Raw genomic sequence first — 20,999 nt, 5'->3', positions numbered from 1 at the left:
GAGCCAAGGTGCAAGGCTTTCTGAAAAAATAACTTCAGATCACAGCACTTTTTGTGTCAAATTTGCACTTATTTAGATGTTCTTGAAATTTTGACCCCTGCATCAAAAGGAAAGATTGCCGAGGTATCCATGACAAATATATCAGATGAGATTGAGTGCTCTGGTACGGATGAGTAGTACCTGACAAGTCAGTTGGCTTTGTTCAAAGGTGATGAAAAAGCCAAAATCTTAAGTCCAATTTCACTCATAAAAAGAACTTGAATGAATAAGGCGAAGAAAATTGAATTGAATGTAATTTAGTCTAATAATAAGAAAAGTAGCTGTCAGACCCGAAACAGCTACTAGAAACAACATTTAACAACCTGAAAGGTGAAGTTTACCGGAATATGAAGTGGTATAAATCCACAAAATTGGATTAAAAACAGAAGTTACTGAATGGACCAGATGTAACAGAGCGCTTTATAAACACTTTAAAAGAGCCTTTAGATCATGCAGGTTTTGATTTAGAAGATGTTTTGAAAGAGTGAAAACTGCTTAGAAATTTCGTCACAACACATTATCGTGGGCTTGAAGCATCTCCCCTTTGAGAGAAAATTCTTCAGTACAAAAGGCTTGTCGTATAAAAGATAAAGATTAAGGAGATAATGGTAAATCAGAGAACTTTCACGTTAATGGTGCTAATATGCACGAAACTTGGGAGACAACTCCCAGCAGAGACTTCGAGCTATTGTATGAGGATATGCAAATTTCGAGATTTAACTTATCAAGTATACAAAGAAATTCTAGGAAAATGGTTGAATACAGCACAACGAAAAACTTTCGTCGTGTACACACGAACTCAATTTTTCAGACCAAAACGGTGGTAGGGAAAAGTGCTTGTATAGTGAGCAGAGTTTCACGCGTTAACCTTTTATAATTGTCACAATTGGGGGGAAAGATGATCAAATATTATCAAATAAAGATTGTCATGCTTTTCAATAAGACGTGCGCTCGCGCTTGGTAAAACGGTCGTCAATCTCGTATGGTGAGCGAAAAATTGCGCGCGTCATGAAATCGCGCACGCTAAAACTGGTTCACGTGCGCGATTTCGTAAAAATTTCGTTGTCTTTGTTACGTGAGTGATTCGTCGCTCTCCTACTTATTTCTTCGTCCTGGAAAAGCCTGATTGTAGAAGTCCCCAAACTTTGTCTAGTTATTTCCATCCAACAATTCCAAAATCTGAAAGATCTAATGTGCAACCAGAAACCTGCTTCCCAAATTTTTAATAAATAAATTAGAACAAAAAAAATCAGAAATACCATTTGCTTGCAATGTCACCTGTCATTTGTATCAGATTTCTTTGGAAGTTCAGAAACCATCCCAATATCATCAAAAGTATCTGCCAGAAATCGTAGCGAAGTTATTCCAGATTGCAATTCCCTGTTTAAAAAAGGATCGAAATAGCTTTTTAAAACCAACAAAGATTTTAACCAATTGGAAAAATAAAATTTGTCGCAAATTTTTATGTAGTAAAAAGAAAATCTAGACATATGTCTAGAATTAAAAACTTTTGTTCTATTTTTTATAGGGTGAGAATAAATAAGCAATGAAAAATGATAACGTTTTAATTCTACATTGCTTAGGCCTTTATTATTTTTTACTCAATCTTGGAAATTTTGGATTAAAAGAACGATAGATTTTGATTCCAGATTGTCTGGATTGTCTGGATTTTGCTTTTTCTAAACAGGTATCTGCGACAAACTTATTTTTTTCAGTTGAAACCCAGCTTAAGGTGCCAAATAAACGAGGGGGTGTAATAAATGGCTTTGAAGAATGTTCAAATTTATTATTTATAAAATTCATTAACAAGGGCCTCCTAATAAGGTCCAGGAGGTTCGAAAAATGAAAAAATATCAAGCAGGGGGAACTTTTGTGAGACACATCTGTCTTACCTGATTTGTGGCTCTGTTTTGTCTGCAGCAGCTCTCATCAATCGAGCGGCATTTTGAGATTTTTCTTTTATTGTGTTGAGTTGGTGAAAGTGTTGCATTTGAAGGTTCTTGTAATCGGCTAACGAGACATTCCCTTCCTAAATCAAGTCAGGTCAAAAATGTATAAAAGTTGTAGGGAGATACAGAACTAACCAAAGTTATTTATTTGAATTATGAACCTCCACATCTTACCAAATATAACTCTACTTATTAAAATTTTTGAACCCGATCTTGAAATCCTTATTTACAAGCCTCATCTTTAACGAAAGTATCGTTACCTTTATAACGTGCAATTCTTCCTTGAGCTTTGAAACATTGGCTTCAGCTTTTATTGCTCTTTCCTTAAAAAATATTAAGAATTTTAATAGTTAGTATGTTATTTCAATATTTTAATTCTTTGTTTTAATATTTTGTTGTACTTTAAAACCTGGAAAAGCTTAAGATTCAATCCTAACACATTTATCTTGATTCCGAAAAAAGAAAAATACCAAAAATGTCATTTTTAACATGGCTAATTTTCCTCTTCCTTTTTTTATGGACTAAAACCGTCAAAAGTCAAACAAGATTGGAAATTAACCCCTAAAAACTGGGTAACTCTGGAAAGTATAAACATATACCGACATACCTAACTCAGTAATTCAAAGTTTTTCAGAAAATTCGAAATATTTCACGATAAAATTAAGATTAGAGGCTGCTAGTATTTTGCTCGGGATTTTGCACTCAGTAAGGCCTGAAACTTATTGTTTTGGAATGAATTTTTTTTGCAAAACTATCAAAAACTAATTATTTTATCGTGTCATTAATTACAGACATGTTTTAGTGATGGGTTTTTAACAATTTCAATTAATTGAATCGACATTTTGGGAGCCACTACTTCCGTTTTGACAACCATTTGTATGAAGATAAAGAAAAAAGTAAATTTTGACTTTTTTAAGTTTTAAAGGATTGCCTTCATATCCATAGTAATTTGATGTCGGTGCTATGCTTTTTGATTAAGATATTTCAATAAAACTAAACCTCCGTTTTAGGGGCCATTAGAAAAACGTGACTCAACTTTGACTGAAAAGAAATCATACAAAAGCCTTTATTCTAAGAAAATCATCTTTTGGGAAAGAAACTTTGAAGCTTAATTCACTAGAAAAATTTCAATTTGGATATACCTTTTGGGAGCTACATACTGGGAGAGTAGGCGATTGATCCCACTCTTCAGTGATTTTGGATGTGTGTGGAAGATGATTTAGCCTGGTTAGGGTGTAACAAATTCAGGATCACATCTACAAGTAGTCACCTGTTAGTGTGTTTGGGTATTTTTGAAAACATTTAAAGTCATCTGCATTTTCTTCATCTCTTACCGTTGTTTTTCTAAGGTTTTCTTCTACCATCTTGACAGCATCCTCGAGGGCTTTCGTATCTTCGGCTTCTTTTTTTCGTGCTTTCTTTAAATCTTTCTCCAGATTAGAAATTCTTGAAATAAACAAATGAACGACATCTAATTTTTGCACAAGACTTGATTAACAGGATCAAGGTTAACCTGTAAGCCCAGTTTGATATTATTCAGTGCACACAGAGACCTTTATGCAATTAAAATCACTAAAACCAACAGAGACTCTTTGTTTTTGAAGTCTGCTTCAATTTAGATTCAAAAGGCTGAAAATAAATATTTTGAGCAGTCTTAGTGAAATGAATGAAATAATGAGATTTCAATACAAGAATACTAGGGATGTAAAGTAAACAAATTTTAATAGGAAAGAAACAATGTATTTGTATCTCCGCCGGGCGGATTTCTGTGTAAGTTAAGCAACACCGATAAATTGTGAGGGTTTTTATTCACACTGATTCTGTTACACACTTTTTTGGAAACAATGTAGGCTATTTTGAACAAGGATTGTTTTTCTTGAACATACTTTTGATTTGATGCTTGGTTCTCTTTCCTGTGTTTCTTCTTAACCATTTCAAGTTCTCGGATAAGTTCTGCATTTTGAAGTTTCAACTGAATAAGCAATAAGCAATAAATATTTTATTTAAATGTCCAATAATGATAGCACTTTTTTGAAGTCACCAGCTAACATAAAGGACAGAGACAGTCAGTCGCAGATTACATTTGAAATTACACACCTGGTCTAGCTCTTCTAAAATTTTCTTGTTCGGTTCTTGTGCAGGATCAGACAGCAAATATGAATCTGTCAAAGGAGAAGAGCTGGAGTCATCAGAGGCATCAGAAAGGTTGTCACCATCTGTAATTTTACTTGTGAATGTAATTCCTTCCAAATTTGCATCCTCTGCAAAAATATCTTCATCTTCCTCTTTGACTTTAATTTTCAGGCTTTTGTCATCAACGGAAGGGGATGGTAGGTCCGCAAATATGTCTGTGACACTATCCAAATCTTCAACAATCTTGAAAATATTAAAAAAAAAATGGTTAAAGCATTTTTTCGCTTCTATTTAAAAAAAAAAGGAATTTGTCCAAAACATTGTAGGGTCTTAGCCCTTCAAGCATCTTCCTATGCTAGAAACATCTTGGGGGGAGCCCCCTTAAAATCTTAAAATTGACAAGCACTAAGAATTTAAAATTCTGACCAATGGTAGATCTGGATAATTGGATATGATTTGCATAGTCGAACGTGCGCACCGCACTGGGCTCAACTTCAGATTTTCCCGTTATTAGAAGGCCCAATTGTAACATTTCAAATATTTAGTATTAGGTAGCAAATATACTTTGTCCGTTTTGGCTGAAACTCGCCCCCAGGCCCCAAAAATCAAAATTTTCAAAAAATGAAAAACCACCCCCAGATATTCACCCAAGGAACATGTGTGCCAAATTTCAGCCAAATCCGACCTTTTTTGAAGTGTCCAGGCTGCCAGCCTCGTTTTGGTGAAAAACTCGTCCCCAGGCCCCAAAAATCAAAATTTTCAAAAAATGAAAAAAACACCCCCAGATATTCACCCAAGGAACAAGTGTGCCAAATTTCAGCCAAATCCGACCTTTTTTGAAGTGTCCAGGCTGCCCCAAAGTTTTAGCCTCGTTTTGGCGAAAAACTCGTCCCTAGGCCCCAAAAATCAAAATTTTCAAAAAATGAAAAAAACACCCCCAGATATTCACCCAAGGAACAAGTGTGCCAAATTTCAGCCAAATCCGACCTTTTTTGAAGTGTCCAGCCTGCCCTAAAGTTTTCGGACGGACATACAGACATACATACAGACAGACAGACATACAGACATTCTCAGATTATAGCTCAACTGAAGTTGAGAAAAATTTTGGTACTGTCTGATTAGTATTTTACAAACCATAATGTATATTTGACCAGTTTGTTCAGTTTGATACTTGTGAAGGCTGGTTTGTCTAATCAAACATGAGTTCTTAACAAGAGCTTAGTAAGTTAAGTACAAAATAAAATTAGTTACCAACTGGAAAATTTGTCATATTTACTTTAAGATTTCCTTATTTCCTTGATTATCCTTCAATATATAAAAAAAGTTTTGCAGCCAGCTGACTCTCAAAAGTTCACCTGGTGGATTTCTGGAAGCCTATTTTTCTTGGTAGTTTTAATTAAGTTATACATAAGAATAAAATAAAGTAACAGAAAAATTAACAAAGCTTTTCAAAAATACCTGCAATTTCTTGCTTTTTCCATTCTTTGAGTGGTTTGATGCCAAACTATCAGTCTTCTTTTGAAAGTTTTTGAATCTAAATGGATTTTCGTCACAGCTGTCTCCCTCTTGTGTTACAACGACAAGACCTAGTCAAAAAAATATTTTTTTAAGAAAAACATGTCTTGTTCTCAGGCAAACAGCCTAATTTATTATCCCAAACCAAAAAATTTGAAGATTTCAAATAGCAAAGTTGGCCAGTATGGATTTGGCCAGATTTGGCTAGTAGTGTTCACGCTGAAAGACAAGACACATTTTTTGCTAGTGTAGCCAATTAGGCTGAAGTTGTGAGAAGGACAGTGGAGGGTCTGGGGCCCTGGTGGGGGTTGTACGGGGCTAAGCTTCCGAGACACTTGGCGATTTTGTATATCTTTGGGGGCTGGTACAGCTTGAATTGAACTGATTATTTTGACTGAGCTGGAGTTTTGTTTGCGTGCCTGTGTTTTCTGATTATTCCCAGCTCCCAAGAAGGGTGTCGGAATCAGATGAGCAATGTTGACATTAGAAAACTTACAGTTTTCCTTAATCTTCTTTGAATGAAAAACAGCCATAATCTACATGTAAGCAGAATTCTTTTCAGGCATAAATTGACATGTTTTAATTGGTGCTAACGGTGCAAAAAGTTGTTCACAGTATCACAATTGAGATTTTCAATGCCAGGCTTTTTTAAAACTTGATTCCATTTAGCCTTGAGTTAAGACTAAATCCCCTATTTCAATAAAACAAATTAAAAGTGAAACTTTCCCATGTATCACTTTTTTGCAAGTTGTTTCATTAAACTTTTTACGGCATTGTTCAGCTTTATTGACAATCTAACTCTTGCATCAAATTCCCGCTTTCTTCAGAAAATGGAAGATGCAAAAAAGCCTAAGCCTTATAGGATAACGGATTGAAACAAATATTGTGAACGGTAAGATTTTACAGCCGCCCATTGTGAAAGGCACTGAGAGGCCAAAGGTGCTAAAAAGAAGGGTTTTTGAAATGTGGCAATCTCATTGATGGAAATTTAATAAACAGTCCCCCAAAAGGTGTGAGGAAGCAATCAGTAAAAGAGACCACTTTTGTTTTTGTTGCAGATTTTGATTAGGGGGGGGGTCCAAAAATGACTTTTTTTGGAAATTTTGATGTTTAACCATCTTTTTTAAATTAATTTTTCATACTGATTCCGAATTTGAAATCCATTATCCATATCTCTTACCCCTGGGCGGCTACCGGAGACCCTTTTTTTGGAAAACCGCCCAAAACCGCTAAAAGTCAATTTTTTTGAAATTTTCCATTATGAATAGCTTTCTAGTGATGTGATATCTTTTTTAAATCAGTTTTTCATGCTGATTCCGAATCTGAAATTCTTTTTGTCATAGCTCTCACCCTCGGCCTGGTATAGGAGGCTGTTTTTTTACTAAAATCTTCGAAACTAAGGAAAATTGATAATTTGAAAATGTTTCACTTTGAATGAACTATGAATGAAAAATTTAATGATAACTACTTGTTTTAGATCAAGTTTTCATGCTGATTTCAAATTTAAAATTAGTTTCTGCATATCTCCGGCCACTGACCTACTATGGGGCCGGCTACATGAGGTTCCTTATTCAGAAAATATTGCAAAAAATGTGCAAAAATCGATATTATTGAAAGGATATTTCTAAGCTTTTAGTTTGTCTGTGGCTTTTTGACACTTGGCTAATGTTATACATTCATCGTCATAGGGTGTCTTGAGTACTTTATCTTTATCCAATGAGCTAACCCTTTGTATTGCTGCTATTAATTTATCTGCTCAACTAGTCATGAGGCAAAATTCATCCTGCTTAGAATCTCGTTTAAACTATCTTGAGCTAGTGAACTCCTTTCAAATACAATGATTCCCTAAATTAATTGAACATTGAAAAGTTGATAATTGTTAAAGCCTTAATCATTTAAGGGGTAAGTTAAATCACTTAAATTAGTTAAATCAATTAAAATCACTAGGCTATACAGATAGCTAATATATGGAATTTTTCAAATAATTTTAATTCAAACAAGGCATATAAGAACAGGTTTATAGTGAATCTATTGAAAGATACCAATATTTAAGAAATATAACCTATTCCTAAAAAGTAACTTCCAAATAAATGGACCAATATGAAAGCATTTACATGGTTGTCTCCCTGGAAAGGAGGGACGTTTTACTACTTAGAAGTTCACAAGATAATTTAATTTCTCAAAACTTTTTTCTAATTAACTTTTCAAAGAACCCTTGTTTGAACAGATAGTCATATTTGTGGAAGTCCTTAATAATGGACACCAATGATATTGTAATTAAATCAACAGCTTAAGGTCTGATTTATTTTTAAAAAGCGCTAGTTCTTCAAATCTATTCAAGCAAGTATTTAAGGGATGGAACAATAGCAAAAAACAATATAGCGCCTTTTGATTGGTTCAATAAACAACTTTTCGAATGTAGAATTTTTAGATTCTGTCTATTCGGTATAATGTCTGTACATCCCTATGATTTTCATTTTAACTTAACCTTTCAAACAATGATATACGGCTTGTTAGAGCCAATATCAACTTTTGAATGTCCAATGCGGTCAATCATTGCATTTGGAAGAAGTTTACTAGCTCAAGATATTTTTACCAATTTGATTTTTATTTTTACATCTTTGATTATATTCTAAGCAGACAAATTAAAAGCAGCTCAGTTCATAGGGTTGCATCGTTGCATCATTGCATAAAGTACTCAAAACTCTTTGTAACAAGGAATGTATAACCAGATGTTTTGATAAATGGAATCCTAGTACAAGAATCTCCTTAAGAAAATTTTCATTTCAGTACATTTTTGCGATATTTTCTGAATAAGGAACCTCATGTAGCCGGCCCCGTAGCAGGCCATGGGTATGAGATATGCAAAAACTGATTTGAAATTCGGAATCAGCATGAAAATCTGATCTAAAACAAGTTGTTATCATTAAATTTTTCATTCAAAGTTCATTCAAATTCAAACATTTTCAAATTATCAATTTTCCTTTGATTCGAAGATTTTAGTAAAAAAACAGCCTCCTATACCAGGCCAAGGGTGAGAGCTATGACAAAATGAATTTCAGATTCGGAATCAGCATGAAAAACTGATTTAAAAAAGATATCACATCACTAGAAAGCTATTCAAAATGAAAAATTTCAAAAAAATTGACTTTTAGCGGTTTTGGGCGGTTTTCCGAAAAAAGGGTCTCCGGTAGCCGCTCAGGGGTAAGAGATATGGAAAAACGGATTTCAAATTCGGAATCAGCATGAAAAATTAATTTAAAAAAGATGGTTAAACTCAAAAAGTGTAATTTTGGACCCCCCCTATTAGTATCTAAAAATGCAATTTCGGAAAAATTTTGGGGAAGTATCTTTCTTTCAAAATCTCCAAAAAACTTCATTTTTGGCAATTTTCTCCACTAAATTTCCATACAAGAGCAGCTATAACTTGTGATGTAGCCAAATAGAAAAATTTTCCGAAAAAATCTAAATAAAAAAATCATTTGTCATTAACTTAAAAAAAAAGGTTTGAAACCATAAAATGATTTCCTAAAGGAGATTAGGCTTTTTTGTGAAAAGTATATGAATAGCATCGTTATGACGTTTTATTAAGATCCATGCCACACTTAATACTTAATTACTTATGATGTAATTACTTAAATTCATTTTTTCAAAAGCAGTTTGTTCTTAAATATGTCAAAGAAGCGAAAACATTATCTTCAAATTCTGAAATTGATTTTTCACTATGAGCCCTTAACTTAAAAGGCGCTAAAACTCAGTATTCTCTCGTGTCCATTCTTTGATTGTTATGAGGGGCCCCCCAGCGGTTTGCGTAAATGCGTGAATGGGCTTTTTTGGTTGCGTTAATGCGTGAATCTGCCCTGTTTTTTACGTGAACTCGGGGAATTTCCCTTTTCACCCAGTTTGCAGAACGTGGCACGTTTGTTCGAGATTTTGAGTGCAGCACTCGCCAAAAGTCGAGTGCAAGTATAGTTTAGTCAGGCCTCACCACAAATTTTTAATTCAAAGAAATATTTGATACCCATGATGCAGACTTTGGAGAACCTCATTTCTTGGCAAAATCAGTCTGAAATGGAGTCGTATTTAAGCACATCAGAGTGTGAAAATAGAAATTTTCCCCTGTCGGCGCAAACCATGGTTGCGCCTCCCTTAGTAACTATGTTTTCGGCCCCCACGTTAGGAAATCAAGACACGAGCCCTGATTAAAACTATTCTTTTTAAATTTTTGTTTGCTCGCTTCGCTCGCAACAAATGTTCATCCTTTTACCTCATATCTTTTCACTTACTATCGAGATACCTTAACTGGAGAAGTTTCACCTTTTCTAAACGACCATGTCACCATGTTAGAAGAATCAAATATTTTGCGTGATATGGCATGTGATTAAAGTTAAAAACTTACGTAGCGCTTTAAGCTAATGTGCTTATAATCAGGTGCACAGGAAAAAAATCACTACTGAGTAAAGTTTTTCTCAAGTGCATGACCAGATCCGGTCGAAAAATATCTCGAGTGTAGCAGCCTTGCCATTTTGGTTCCGCCGGGGGCCTCGTATACGAGGGCATTCTACCATTTATAGTAGATTGTAATGTCTAACGTCTACCCCACTCTCGACTACTTAACAAAAACAAACGACTTCTCTGATAATTCAGACTCTGCAAACTGGCTTTACACCCAAATTTGTAGAAATGTTTGACAATTTCCCCGATTTTTCCGAAAATTTCCCCGATTTCCCAAAAAATCGGGTTTGCGTGAATTTCGAGAAAAACTTGCTTGAATGCGTGAATTGCGAAATTTTTTTGCGTGAATGCGTGAATTTAGGGTCCGCTGGGGGGGGGGCCTCTTATGAGGGCTCCCTGTTCTTAATTTCTTCTCAGATTTAGACCAAAATTAAGTTTCATGTTTTTATTATAAGTATTCGAGGAAATACGCTTGTATAGGGCAATTTAAAGGTTTCTCACATCGTCTGGCATTTCATAATTTAACTTTGAAATTTACAAAAGGATACCCTATAAAGACTTCTCTTTTTATTACCTCTATTAAATGGACCAGAAACACTAGACCTTGGATTCAACCTGCCTTCAGCTGAAAAGGAAAAAAAAGATCACAAATTGATTAAAGAAATTTAATCAGGATGTCGTGCAACTCATTTGCAAAAGATTTAAACTTTTAAATTTTTTGAAAATGAAATTTTTTGGAAAATCCAAGATTTCTAAATTAGCGATCAATATTTATAAAGTTTTCCTAGATTCTCTAGTTTTAAGATTTGCTTGCGAAAACAAAAGTAGAGTAGAATCAAACTTCAAATAGTTCTTTAAATGTTGAACCCATACCTCCACACGTGGTAGCAGCGAATCCTACTTGAACATTTTCACGATCAAATACAACATAAAAACCTTCCATAATGACCGCTCCAATCACTGTCCCTCTTTCTGCTTTGGTGATGGCAAACTTATAGCAATGTTGACCGGGTAATGGTCCACGCTCGATCGTCTCACGAAGATAAAGCTGAAGAAGAAGAATTTGAAACCTAACATCACGTTCACACACTACCGTTCCATTTCGCTTCAAAACGAGATGAAGCCATTTTATTGGTCAAATTCAATTTGAATTCACTTTTAACAAATCTCGGGTAAGTTATGGCATGTCTTAAAATTACCATAATTTTTAGATCGCATTAGCCGACACCTGACAGAAAACGACCAAACAAATGACTGAACATACTATGATGTCGTTTCTAACCTGATGTGTAACCTAATCAAAAACTAATGATACATCTTTGGTGAAAGTTTGAAAACGATTGGATAAACCATTCTTGAGAAATTCAATTTTTAGTTTTTATGACGTCATTGATTATGACGATATAATCGGTTTTTGCGGTTTTTCGCAAAAATTATCGAAAAAACAACTAGGTTACACATCAGGTTAGAAACTTCATCATAGTACTCTTCATGTTCAGTCATTTGTTCGGTCCTTTTCTGTCGGCTAATGCGATCTATAAATTATGGTAATTTTAAGACATGCCATAACTTACCCGAGATAGAATAGCTTCATTTCGTTTTGGAGTGAAATTAATCGAGTAACTTTCGCGAAATTAAATTTCGCGATGTCGCGATTTTTTGCCATTTTCGCGAAATTAAAACTCGCGAAAACCTACGAAATTCTTGACTTGCAAAATTAAATCAACAACAAAATTTTTCAAACATTTTCGGCGGAGAAAACTTCATTTTTTGCCAAAAATGATATTTATCAGCTGTTTTCAGGCATATTCGCGAAATTAAATTTACGAGAAATTTTTCAAAACCCTGAATTGCGAAATTAAATCCAAAAGAATTTGCTCGGGAAATTTAAAATTTAAAAAGTTTGCTGCGAACATGGTCTAAATCTGCACAAGTCAACGATAGTCTGAAAACAGACCCGATATCTCCGGAAATTTCAAAAAATTTATAGCCGCAATAAAAGCAATGTGCTACGCTACAATAAACGCAAGTTACGCTCTGCTACAGAGTAAAATAGACAATAGGTGAACCGTAGACAATTTTCACAGCCTTCCCTCACGATATAACAATTATACTAGACAGTAAGAGACAAATGACCCCGAGAAACAAATATCGATTAAAATTGTGGCTATCGAGGCATTGATTTTTAACTGAATATATTTTTGTTTCATTTTCATTCATTTTCGGAAGATATCATTCAACTTATGTGGTCATTTATTTCCTTGAGACCGGGAAAGTGTTCCGAATGGGCCAAAATAATCTCTTAAGAGAAAAACTTATGCAAAAATGGCTGATGTATTAACCCTTAGAAGCCAAAATACGTATATATACGTTTTAAAAAGGCCATTTTACCGATACACAGTCTTTTGGTCATAACTCCTGACCACTCGAGATTCAGAGAAAAAAATCTGCTATTTTTTGTAGCTGAGAGAAAGAGCTTTCCAACGATACCAAAGTTGATACCTGAATCGTTTTTCCTGGTCGAGAAATTGCCTTTGAAAGAATAAATTTCCAGAAAAAAATTATGAACTTTTTGGCATTTTTCAAAAAAGTAAGCGGCTTTGAAAGGTTAAACAACATGGCAAACAAAAGATGTTGTGTAAGGTATCTCCCTACCTGTGGTGTGATTTTGAGTATGAATTCTTTTGAACTGCTAACAGAAGATAAAAGTGAAATTGACATGTCAGGGAATTCTTCCCAAGGTGTTTTATCATAATTCCAACACATCATTTGACGCCCAATCCAAAATTCGTCTGGTACACCAAGCTAGTGTAAAAAGAAACAAGACATGCAATTTCCAAACCCAGTTCATTTAGGTGAAAGAATATTGAGTAGCTTGAAAATTAAGAATGGTTTGGGTTTTGTTAAAATATGTTGCGTAGAAAAGACTACTGCAAGTCACAAACATAATTCAATCTGACAGTATGTATAATACAATATATATTATCATTTAAAACTTACCATATTTCTCAAAACATACTTACAAATATCGCATTTAGTATAAATTTATTTACCTTACCTTGCTTTTTTACGTCGACCCCTGATTTAGCGCCGGACCCTTTTACACCGGCACTTATTGCACCAAAGCTAAATTTCATCCATTTTTAGCCCGGCCCTTATTTAATAATGATCAATAAGGCAATTACTATAATAGAATTGGCTTTCGATTTTGCACAAAGGAATAATACTATACCAAAAGAATTTTGCTTACCCTGTCATATTTTTTGAGATGCACGAGAATAGCATTGAAAACGTCTTCAGGAACACGAAGGTTGGTTGTACCACTGTCAACAATCGTTTTGTCATAATTGTACTTCTTACAATTCAACCCTGAAATAATATATATTCCTCTTTTTATAAGAACAACCAAAATTTTTAAGGCCTTCTGACGTTCTTTATCTTTTGAGTTTTAAGCATAAAATTGATCTCAACATGTTCTTATTTTCACCATTTTCTGAGTATTTTTGTTAATTTTCCTAAGATATCGCAACAGTCCGCAAAGCCTTTAAAAATTCTTAATACTTTGGCCATCGTTCTTATATATTTTGCTCTTCTTACAGATATGTCAGATGTCATGCCCAGACCCCAAATTGAAGTCAACTTCTTCTATGCTTTCTTTTTTTGGTAATACTATGATGATTTACCTAAGCTCACTCCATTGACAGCGAAATCAGTGATGATGACTTCATAATACCACTTCTTGACAATAGGTGTGTAAAATAAATCTCCTTTGTAAAGGTCTTCGTCTGTCTCACCAAATACCTAAAATACAATACACGTCTTTTGTAAGAAGGTTCAAATTTTTTGAAGCCTGCGGATGTTTTTTAACTTTTTGAGTTTTAAGCCTGAAAATGTCTTTAAAATGTTCTTATCATCACCAATTATTTATGTCAAATTGTGTCCTTAAGGGCTCTGACATTGTCGGAAAATTGATTTTAGTATTTGAACATAAAAGTTATGTTTTAGGTTCTTTAACACTTTTAACAAAGAATTGCCTTATAAATCGATTTTGAATCAAATCCCTTAAGAGTACACGTTTTTTTGTATAAGAACAAACTATATAAGAACATAAGGCTTCGAGGCCCAAAAATTTAAGAACATTCTAAGAACATTCTAAGGCTTTGGAGACTTAAAAACATGCATTTTCTTAAGAAATTACATCAAAATGCTCAAAAAATGCTGAAAATGAGAACATTTTAAGAACGTTTTTAGGCTTCAAATCCAAAAAACTAAGAACATCCGAAGGCTTCGAAAATCTTTGACGTTCTTATAAAAAAAAAACGTGTAATTGAGAATTTAATTGCAAAAAGGACGCTATGAACTTGAAAAAGACGTTAATAATATGTGGCATCACCTTCTTTTAGAAAAATTGCTAAGTTTCAATTGGTAATTAACCTTTTCGTTTCGAAGTTTTTTCAAACTGTCCGCAAAGACATGGGCCCCGGCGAGCCATTTTGAGTGAGGGGGCCAACGTTTTGGAAAAAAATGTCGCGCACCGTGGTTGGGCGAAGAAAACTTTTCACTATTTACACCCTCAAAACACCTTAAAACGATATCTAATTGGGGAGAACAATAGTTTTTGTGGTTTGATTTGGTCTCAAACCAGCTTAAAATTAGTAACTTTAAAAAACGCCATGCCATGGCGGGGCCCATGAAAGAATTGAACTGTTTCAGAAAATTTGTCTAAATTAATGCATCAAAAGTTATGGCTGTTTTTCTATGAAAAATTGGGATGGAAAACTGGTCAAAAAGCACTATTTTCAAGATTTTGAAGGAAATAAGCTTTTTTAGAAAAACTTTCCGGAAAAATAATTTTAGTTCGATAAAACATACATCATTTACCGCAAATTTTTTTCAAAGCGTTTTTTCTTCGCCGAAATTAAGCTCTTCTAAGTTAAAAAACTCTTCTTCGCAAAAGTCTTCATCTTCTTCTTCATCAAATTTTCTCATTGCAATTATTAAATTTTCAGATTCAGGAATAGTTGGCCTAACAAAATATGTATAACATGCCATAGTTTTGTGTGCTATATCAAGTAGAAATTTTTATTTTGTAAGTGGCATATATTAAAAATTCACTATGGTCAGAGCCCTTAAACAAACACTGCGGCAATAAAAACATTCAACTCACTTACCAAAGTACCGGCTACCGTAGGTTCAGCAGAAGGATCAAGTTCACTGCTACTGCACAATTGCATTGAGAAGGTATCATCGACCACATTGTCAATCACAAATTGATCGAACACTGGAATAACACTGCTATCAGGCTAAGAAAAATATACTGAAGTATTAATCAGAGTTAAGCAAAAAAGACAAAGTTCTAATCAAATTTCAGCGCTTCCACTGAAACTTGAAAGTTTTTTTTTCAAGCTACAAAAGTAAGATGATATCTGCAGATTGGACCTGAAACTCCAACTGGGCGGCAAGGTAGGACCCCGCCCTTCTATAAACTTAATAACGATATCCGCCATTGAGTTGCTTTTTTCAAACTTAGAGGAAAACGTTTTACTAAAAAGACTTTCCTTATACTTTGAGTGAGTATATGAATAGTTTGTAGTATATGAATAGTTTGTAACCGTTGGAAAGATAAATATGAGTAAATTTTCTCTAATCCCGTATAAAAACTTTGTTTTTTACCTTTGAAAGATGAGTGTAACCCAGGCCTAAAATGCCTTCCCAATTCGATCCATTGATAAAGAAGTTTTCAGAGCTTTTGATTAAAGCTACATTTACATTGACAGTGACATTCAAAGCGTCAATGAATTGGATGAAATCAGTGCCGAGTTCACCTTGCCAATTTCCTTGTGTGTAAGGTACTGCAACTGGACGGTTGAGTGGAACAAATGTTTTTGATCTACAATAAGTATTGAAAGGTTAGTTTAGTTCTAATTTCGAAAGTCGATTTTCCACTTACTTTGAAAACTGCTTCACAATGTAATAAATTTGAGAGGTGAGTGTAAGGATGGACTATGCTAAAGTCTATGACAAATCACTATCTAAGAAATAAGCCCAAAGCTGAAGAAAATTCGAAAACGGGGTTTTTTACGGCGGGTAGAGTTTGCTAGTCTTTTGTTTCTTCGAAACTCTACACTGCCGATTTTTTTCCGTCTACCGCCATAACGGCTGTAAACTCCACGCGTTTTATATTTTCCTTCCTTTACTATCGCTGTAACGGACGATAGTATCGTTTAGGATGGTAAGGATGAATGAATATGTAATCATAAATCGGGTTCTGTAAAGCCAATTCCAAACCAATTACGTTTCTTAAAGGAGAGCGCATAAGCTTAAATTATCTGAAGCTGGGGTTTTCGTAATTTTCATAACTTACTTCACCAGCAACGCCTACCCCATTTTTTAAAAAACTATTTCTATGATAATTGATTCCCAGAGGAGTTCATGAGAATTCTACTTTATTCATTAAAGTAACACTTTAATCACCATTTAAATGGTATCAAGACGAGAAAGCCGTTGCACTCAATATGATTTATGAAAATGCAATATGTTCTTATTTTTGACAAAAATTGAGCCTCGTGTTCTTATAGAATTGTTCTTACAAAAAAGCGTGCATATTGAAACCTGATATTAAGTGAAACATATAGGAAAATGAAATTGTATGTTTCGTGAACGATAAATTGAAAGGCGAAGAACGATAGCCGTCTTACTGGTCGGCGTGGAAATATAGTGGTAGATATGGGTGTGGTCTTGAGGCGATGGCAAAGTTGCTGCTCCCTGTGTCGACCAATACATTGATCTGAAGAATGGAAAATAATTAGATATGAACTGGAAAGTGAGTTATAAACTGAACTTCTAGATAAATATTGCTTATCTTGAATGTTTGTATAATAATTTTATAGGAGCCAATCAAATTTGACCAGGGATTGATAGTTATTTTTCTCCGTGATTTTCTTAAAATCCTAGCTAGATCAGCTTTTCTGGCTTCAAAGAAACTTAAAAGAGCATTCTTTAAGCAATTCATTAAAAATTGTTTCTGCTTAGATTTTTCAGGTTCATATTCTTATGAAATTGTCTTTGTATGTAAAATGTGAAGATGGTAAAACAGTAGAAGTTCATGCTTGAAGTCCCTGCTTGAGGAGAGAAGATCAAATAGAGAAGATATTCTAAACCTTTAAAATTTGTAGAAAAAACATACCCTTTGAGGTGGTGTACCAAATAAAATGGCAATGTAATACCCTTGACCAGGTCTTCCTTTCAAATTCTCTGTTGTAACAACATCCTTAGTCGCTTGGTTCCTCCTCTTCATAAGAGGAAATTTCTTTGAACCACCACAACTACAGGTTGATATCAAAAACACTATTGTTAATACTAAAACGTATAAACTTCTTGTAAAAACTCCATCTCGTATTATCATTGAGTGCCTTAAAACACTCAAACTTTCCCTGAGTTGCTTTATCCACAACCAAATTGAGGTTTTTCTTCTTTTTTTCGTTCTTCGAGTTCGAAATTTTAGTAAAGTCTACATGCTTAATGTCCAATTTATAAATCGTTCAGATTTTTTACTTAACGCTCCATACGTTCGAAAGAAGATCTATAAAGCACAAAAACTTCTTCTTTTTCAAAAATCCGTGATAACATGATAGTTGAGAAATATTTGCGATTATACTTAGCAACCATATTATTAGCAAAGCAATTTCAATCAATCAATCAATCAATCATAAAAAAAAATGTTTTATAGAGCCATTCAAAATGGAATATCATTGAAATCAAAGTAAGACAATCTTCATTTTAGTGCATTTTAATTACCATTTAACAGCTGCTATAAAGGTTTTTGTTTTCCATACTCAATATGTGTTAGCATCAGCTTTATGATGAAATTCATGAAGTTTTATGTATTTTATGTTTTGAAGCCGTAAAATCTGCGGATCTGTATTTTTAAAAGATAACTGCTATTTTAAGATTCATGTGTTTTTTTAATAAGCACCATATTAAAGATTATATATATGCATGATTATTTACAATTAACATAATGAAGAAATAATTGTCTTTTTAAAATAAATTTATTCCTTCTTGAATTTAACCAAACAAAATATTACCAACTTTTTCTTCTGCAATGAACCATATACAAAAGTTCTTGGTTCTTCAACACCTCCCATACTCCGTTTTAATGTGGATATGTTATGATACCTGCACAACTTTTGTTACGAATGTGAGGCTATAATATGGCGCGCCAAAAAGGCTTTTTAATACTAACTTTTTTTTATAATACCAGCTTTTTTTTATAATACCAACTTTTTTTATAATATCAACTTTTTTTTTATAATACCAACTTTCATTTTAATACACTTGATCGATTATACACGCATAGTAAGCGAGACAAAAATTGGTGTTATGAAAAAACTTTGAACTAAAAAAAAAGTTGGTACTATAAAAAAAAAGTTGGTTTTATAAAAAAAAAAGTTGGTATTATAAAAAAAAAAGTTGATATTATAAAAAAAGTTGATATTATAAAAAAAAGTTGGTATTATAAAAAAAGTTAGTATTAAATAGCCTTTTGGCGCGCCATACTATAATACAGTCTTTCATTAACCGAATATACCAGTTAACCCGAAATTCACAAGAAGGTTGTGTTCGGACTTATCGGAGTCAAATATCTGTATCTACACCTCTGTCACTAAGCCCCGTTAGAAATTCTTCCCACAGTGGGGATAAAATCTCTATCGAACTCCCGCCAATGGGGAATAAAATTCTTTTGTTTTTAGCGGTCAAAAAAGCAAATAGGCCTGAAATTTTAGGGTATTTTTTTCTACCGGGGACGAAAATTTGGAAAAACTTTCCAGTGGGTCAGGGGGAGGGGGGTCCAAGAGAGTGTATCTATTAAAACACATCAATGACTTCAAACATCCGTCATTAGACACAAGTAAACTCGTACTCTTTGTCATGAAGTATTGGTGTAGAGGTTGATCAGAGATATAACATCCAGAAAACAGATCATCAATTGTTTCCATGGATTCGAAAAATCTGCAAAATTTAACCGATGGTAGATATAGGACATCCTTGGTTACATTATAAATTACATCTAATGACGTCTTTTTTGTACACGAATTTGGATTGGTTCATCCACCGCCATTGTGGTTTGAGCTGAAATGTATGATTTGACGCATAATTCTTGGTTCTCGTCAACAAGTGACAAATCAAAGTTTTTCAACATCGAAGCTAAGTAGGTTTTAATTTCGGACAAAGCCATTTCTTTTCCCGGACACATACGGTAGCCGTCACCGAACGGATAATAATGTCTTGATGGTTTGGTCCTAAAATAGTTAATTATTTTGAAACTACATTTACAACTAAGTGTAAAAATAGTTTTTACTCTACAAAAGATGGGGAATCTTGAACACGTTCTCTGCCGACTACGATAGTATACTTATAGTAGCGTGGTCGAGATACCGGTAGTTCTCCAAAGGGCCTTAACTTTTAATACGACAAAAACCTTTGTTTTTGCATTTGATTTTTTAAATCTACGTCAAATTTGGCCAAATTTGATAAATGTTTATCTTTCCTCTTTATTATAGAAATAGTTTGATCCTTTGGAAATTATTAGATCTCGGAGCAGCATATCGTGTATAAAATTCCCGTCCGTCTTTCTGTTTTTGAATTTTTGAAAATTGATTAGCTTGATAAAGTAATATGTAATATGATAGATCTTTAAATTTCATCAAATTTCAATTAAAAATTTGAATGATTAGATGTTAATACAATCACTAATTTTTATAACTTTTTAAATGAAATTGAAACAGGGTAAATATTAGGGTAAATCTCGGACGGAAATTTTATACATGATACGCAGCATCCACTATATCAAAATCAAAACCGGAGATGCGCGCAGCCTAAAAGCAATTCAGCTTGTGTTAGCTAAACTAGTGGTTCTAATAGGAAAGGGGGCGTTGGAGTGGTGGGTGACTCTAGAGTGGCAAGGAGAGCTTACTCCAGGATCCGCACCTGTCTCCAGGCACCCCCTTGGTGGGGGTGTCTCCATCTCATCTGTTGTTCATTTTAATTTCACATTTTAACATTAAGATCTTCTGCTACAGCAGTCTTCATTGCATAAAATCTGCAATTCTAGTCTATTATCACCCCAAAGACATTCTACCAGAATTTTTCTCCCACAGCTCTATTCAATTGCACAGTCTTGGGGCGCTCAAGTCTACCAAATAAATATGCAAATATTGTGCATACTCCACCTCCAGAGCATAGAAAGTTCTTTTCTTATTTTAATTTTCAATTTTTCACACAGACTCTACATATTCTCACCTTTAACTCTCTTGGCCTTGGGATTTTTTCCAAAAGCTGATCAAAAATAAACAATTTTACATACTCCACAAAATACTTCACTTACAAAACATCCTCATTGATATAACTTTGAAACATATTATATTCAACAAACTCTGAAACCTCAACAATTCTGGAACTGTACATAATTTCGAACACTTTGAGGGGTCTATCAATTTCATCCACTGATATTTTATAAATTACATAGCTGTTTTAGGATACGACCGCAAATGTCCAGAAATATCCCACCAACATTATCCCACCCAGAGTAATCCTGGTTGGATACTGGATGATGTGATTTTTCACAATAGGCGCAAGAAAATTTTCTCACAGGGAAAAGGAAAACTGCATAAAATATAAGGACAAAATTATGATTCATATATTCCTTTCAAGTTTCAATTATTTTCCGTATTTGCACCTAAATTTCAAAAAACCTTTTTAATTTTATCCCTTCTCCGAATGTCACTACCTAGGGAGGGTACCCATCTTTCCATCTTTCCATATTCACATCCACAAGCAGCATTAGGATAACGATCGCAAATTTCCCGAAATATCACACCATTCTCTATCCCTTTGGGAGCAATCCTG

General features: G+C 34.0%; 3 protein-coding genes across 8 annotated transcripts in view; all 3 read right to left on the bottom strand.

Annotated features, from left to right (window-relative positions):
* The window catches only part of LOC136821768 (endosome-associated-trafficking regulator 1-like), a 30,333-nt gene extending 24,164 nt beyond the window's left edge, over positions 1-6,169 (bottom strand). Inside the window, exons 1-8 of the mRNA XM_067077983.1 lie at positions 6,133-6,169; positions 5,580-5,707; positions 4,086-4,364; positions 3,875-3,960; positions 3,323-3,434; positions 2,249-2,311; positions 1,932-2,068; positions 1,299-1,419 (exon numbers count right to left, since the gene is read on the bottom strand). Of these exons, the coding sequence (XP_066934084.1) occupies positions 1,314-1,419; positions 1,932-2,068; positions 2,249-2,311; positions 3,323-3,434; positions 3,875-3,960; positions 4,086-4,364; positions 5,580-5,707; positions 6,133-6,169 (948 nt within the window). The 3' untranslated portion in view covers positions 1,299-1,313. The remainder of the gene's footprint in view (positions 1-1,298; positions 1,420-1,931; positions 2,069-2,248; positions 2,312-3,322; positions 3,435-3,874; positions 3,961-4,085; positions 4,365-5,579; positions 5,708-6,132) is intronic.
* A 4,428-nt stretch (positions 6,170-10,597) lies between these two features.
* LOC136821746 (beta-secretase 1-like) lies at positions 10,598-17,741 on the bottom strand. The gene is made up of 9 exons (XM_067077957.1): positions 17,278-17,741; positions 16,790-16,878; positions 15,765-15,981; positions 15,263-15,394; positions 13,775-13,892; positions 13,342-13,460; positions 12,747-12,896; positions 10,965-11,139; positions 10,598-10,716 (listed from the first exon to the last, which is right to left on the bottom strand). Exons 1-9 carry the CDS (start codon positions 17,494-17,496, stop codon positions 10,613-10,615), a joined length of 1,323 nt encoding a protein of 440 aa, XP_066934058.1. The 5' UTR covers positions 17,497-17,741; the 3' UTR covers positions 10,598-10,612.
* Positions 17,742-18,408: 667 nt separating this feature from the next.
* LOC136821792 (cytochrome P450 3A6-like) overlaps positions 18,409-20,999 on the bottom strand; it is a 19,797-nt gene continuing 17,206 nt past the window's right edge. For all 6 annotated transcript variants that reach the window (XM_067078003.1, XM_067078004.1, XM_067078008.1 and 3 more), the window contains one exon: positions 18,409-19,393. In XM_067078003.1, coding sequence (XP_066934104.1) covers positions 19,162-19,393 — 232 coding nt within the window. In that variant the 3' untranslated portion in view covers positions 18,409-19,161. The remainder of the gene's footprint in view (positions 19,394-20,999) is intronic.

Source organism: Clytia hemisphaerica, unplaced genomic scaffold (assembly GCF_902728285.1).
Source record: "Clytia hemisphaerica strain Z4C2 unplaced genomic scaffold, Clytia hemisphaerica genome assembly, whole genome shotgun sequence".
Taxonomy (NCBI): Eukaryota; Metazoa; Cnidaria; class Hydrozoa; order Leptothecata; family Clytiidae; genus Clytia; species Clytia hemisphaerica.
The sequence above is the reverse complement of the archived record's forward strand: the minus strand, read 5'-3'. Positions and strand labels throughout refer to the sequence as shown.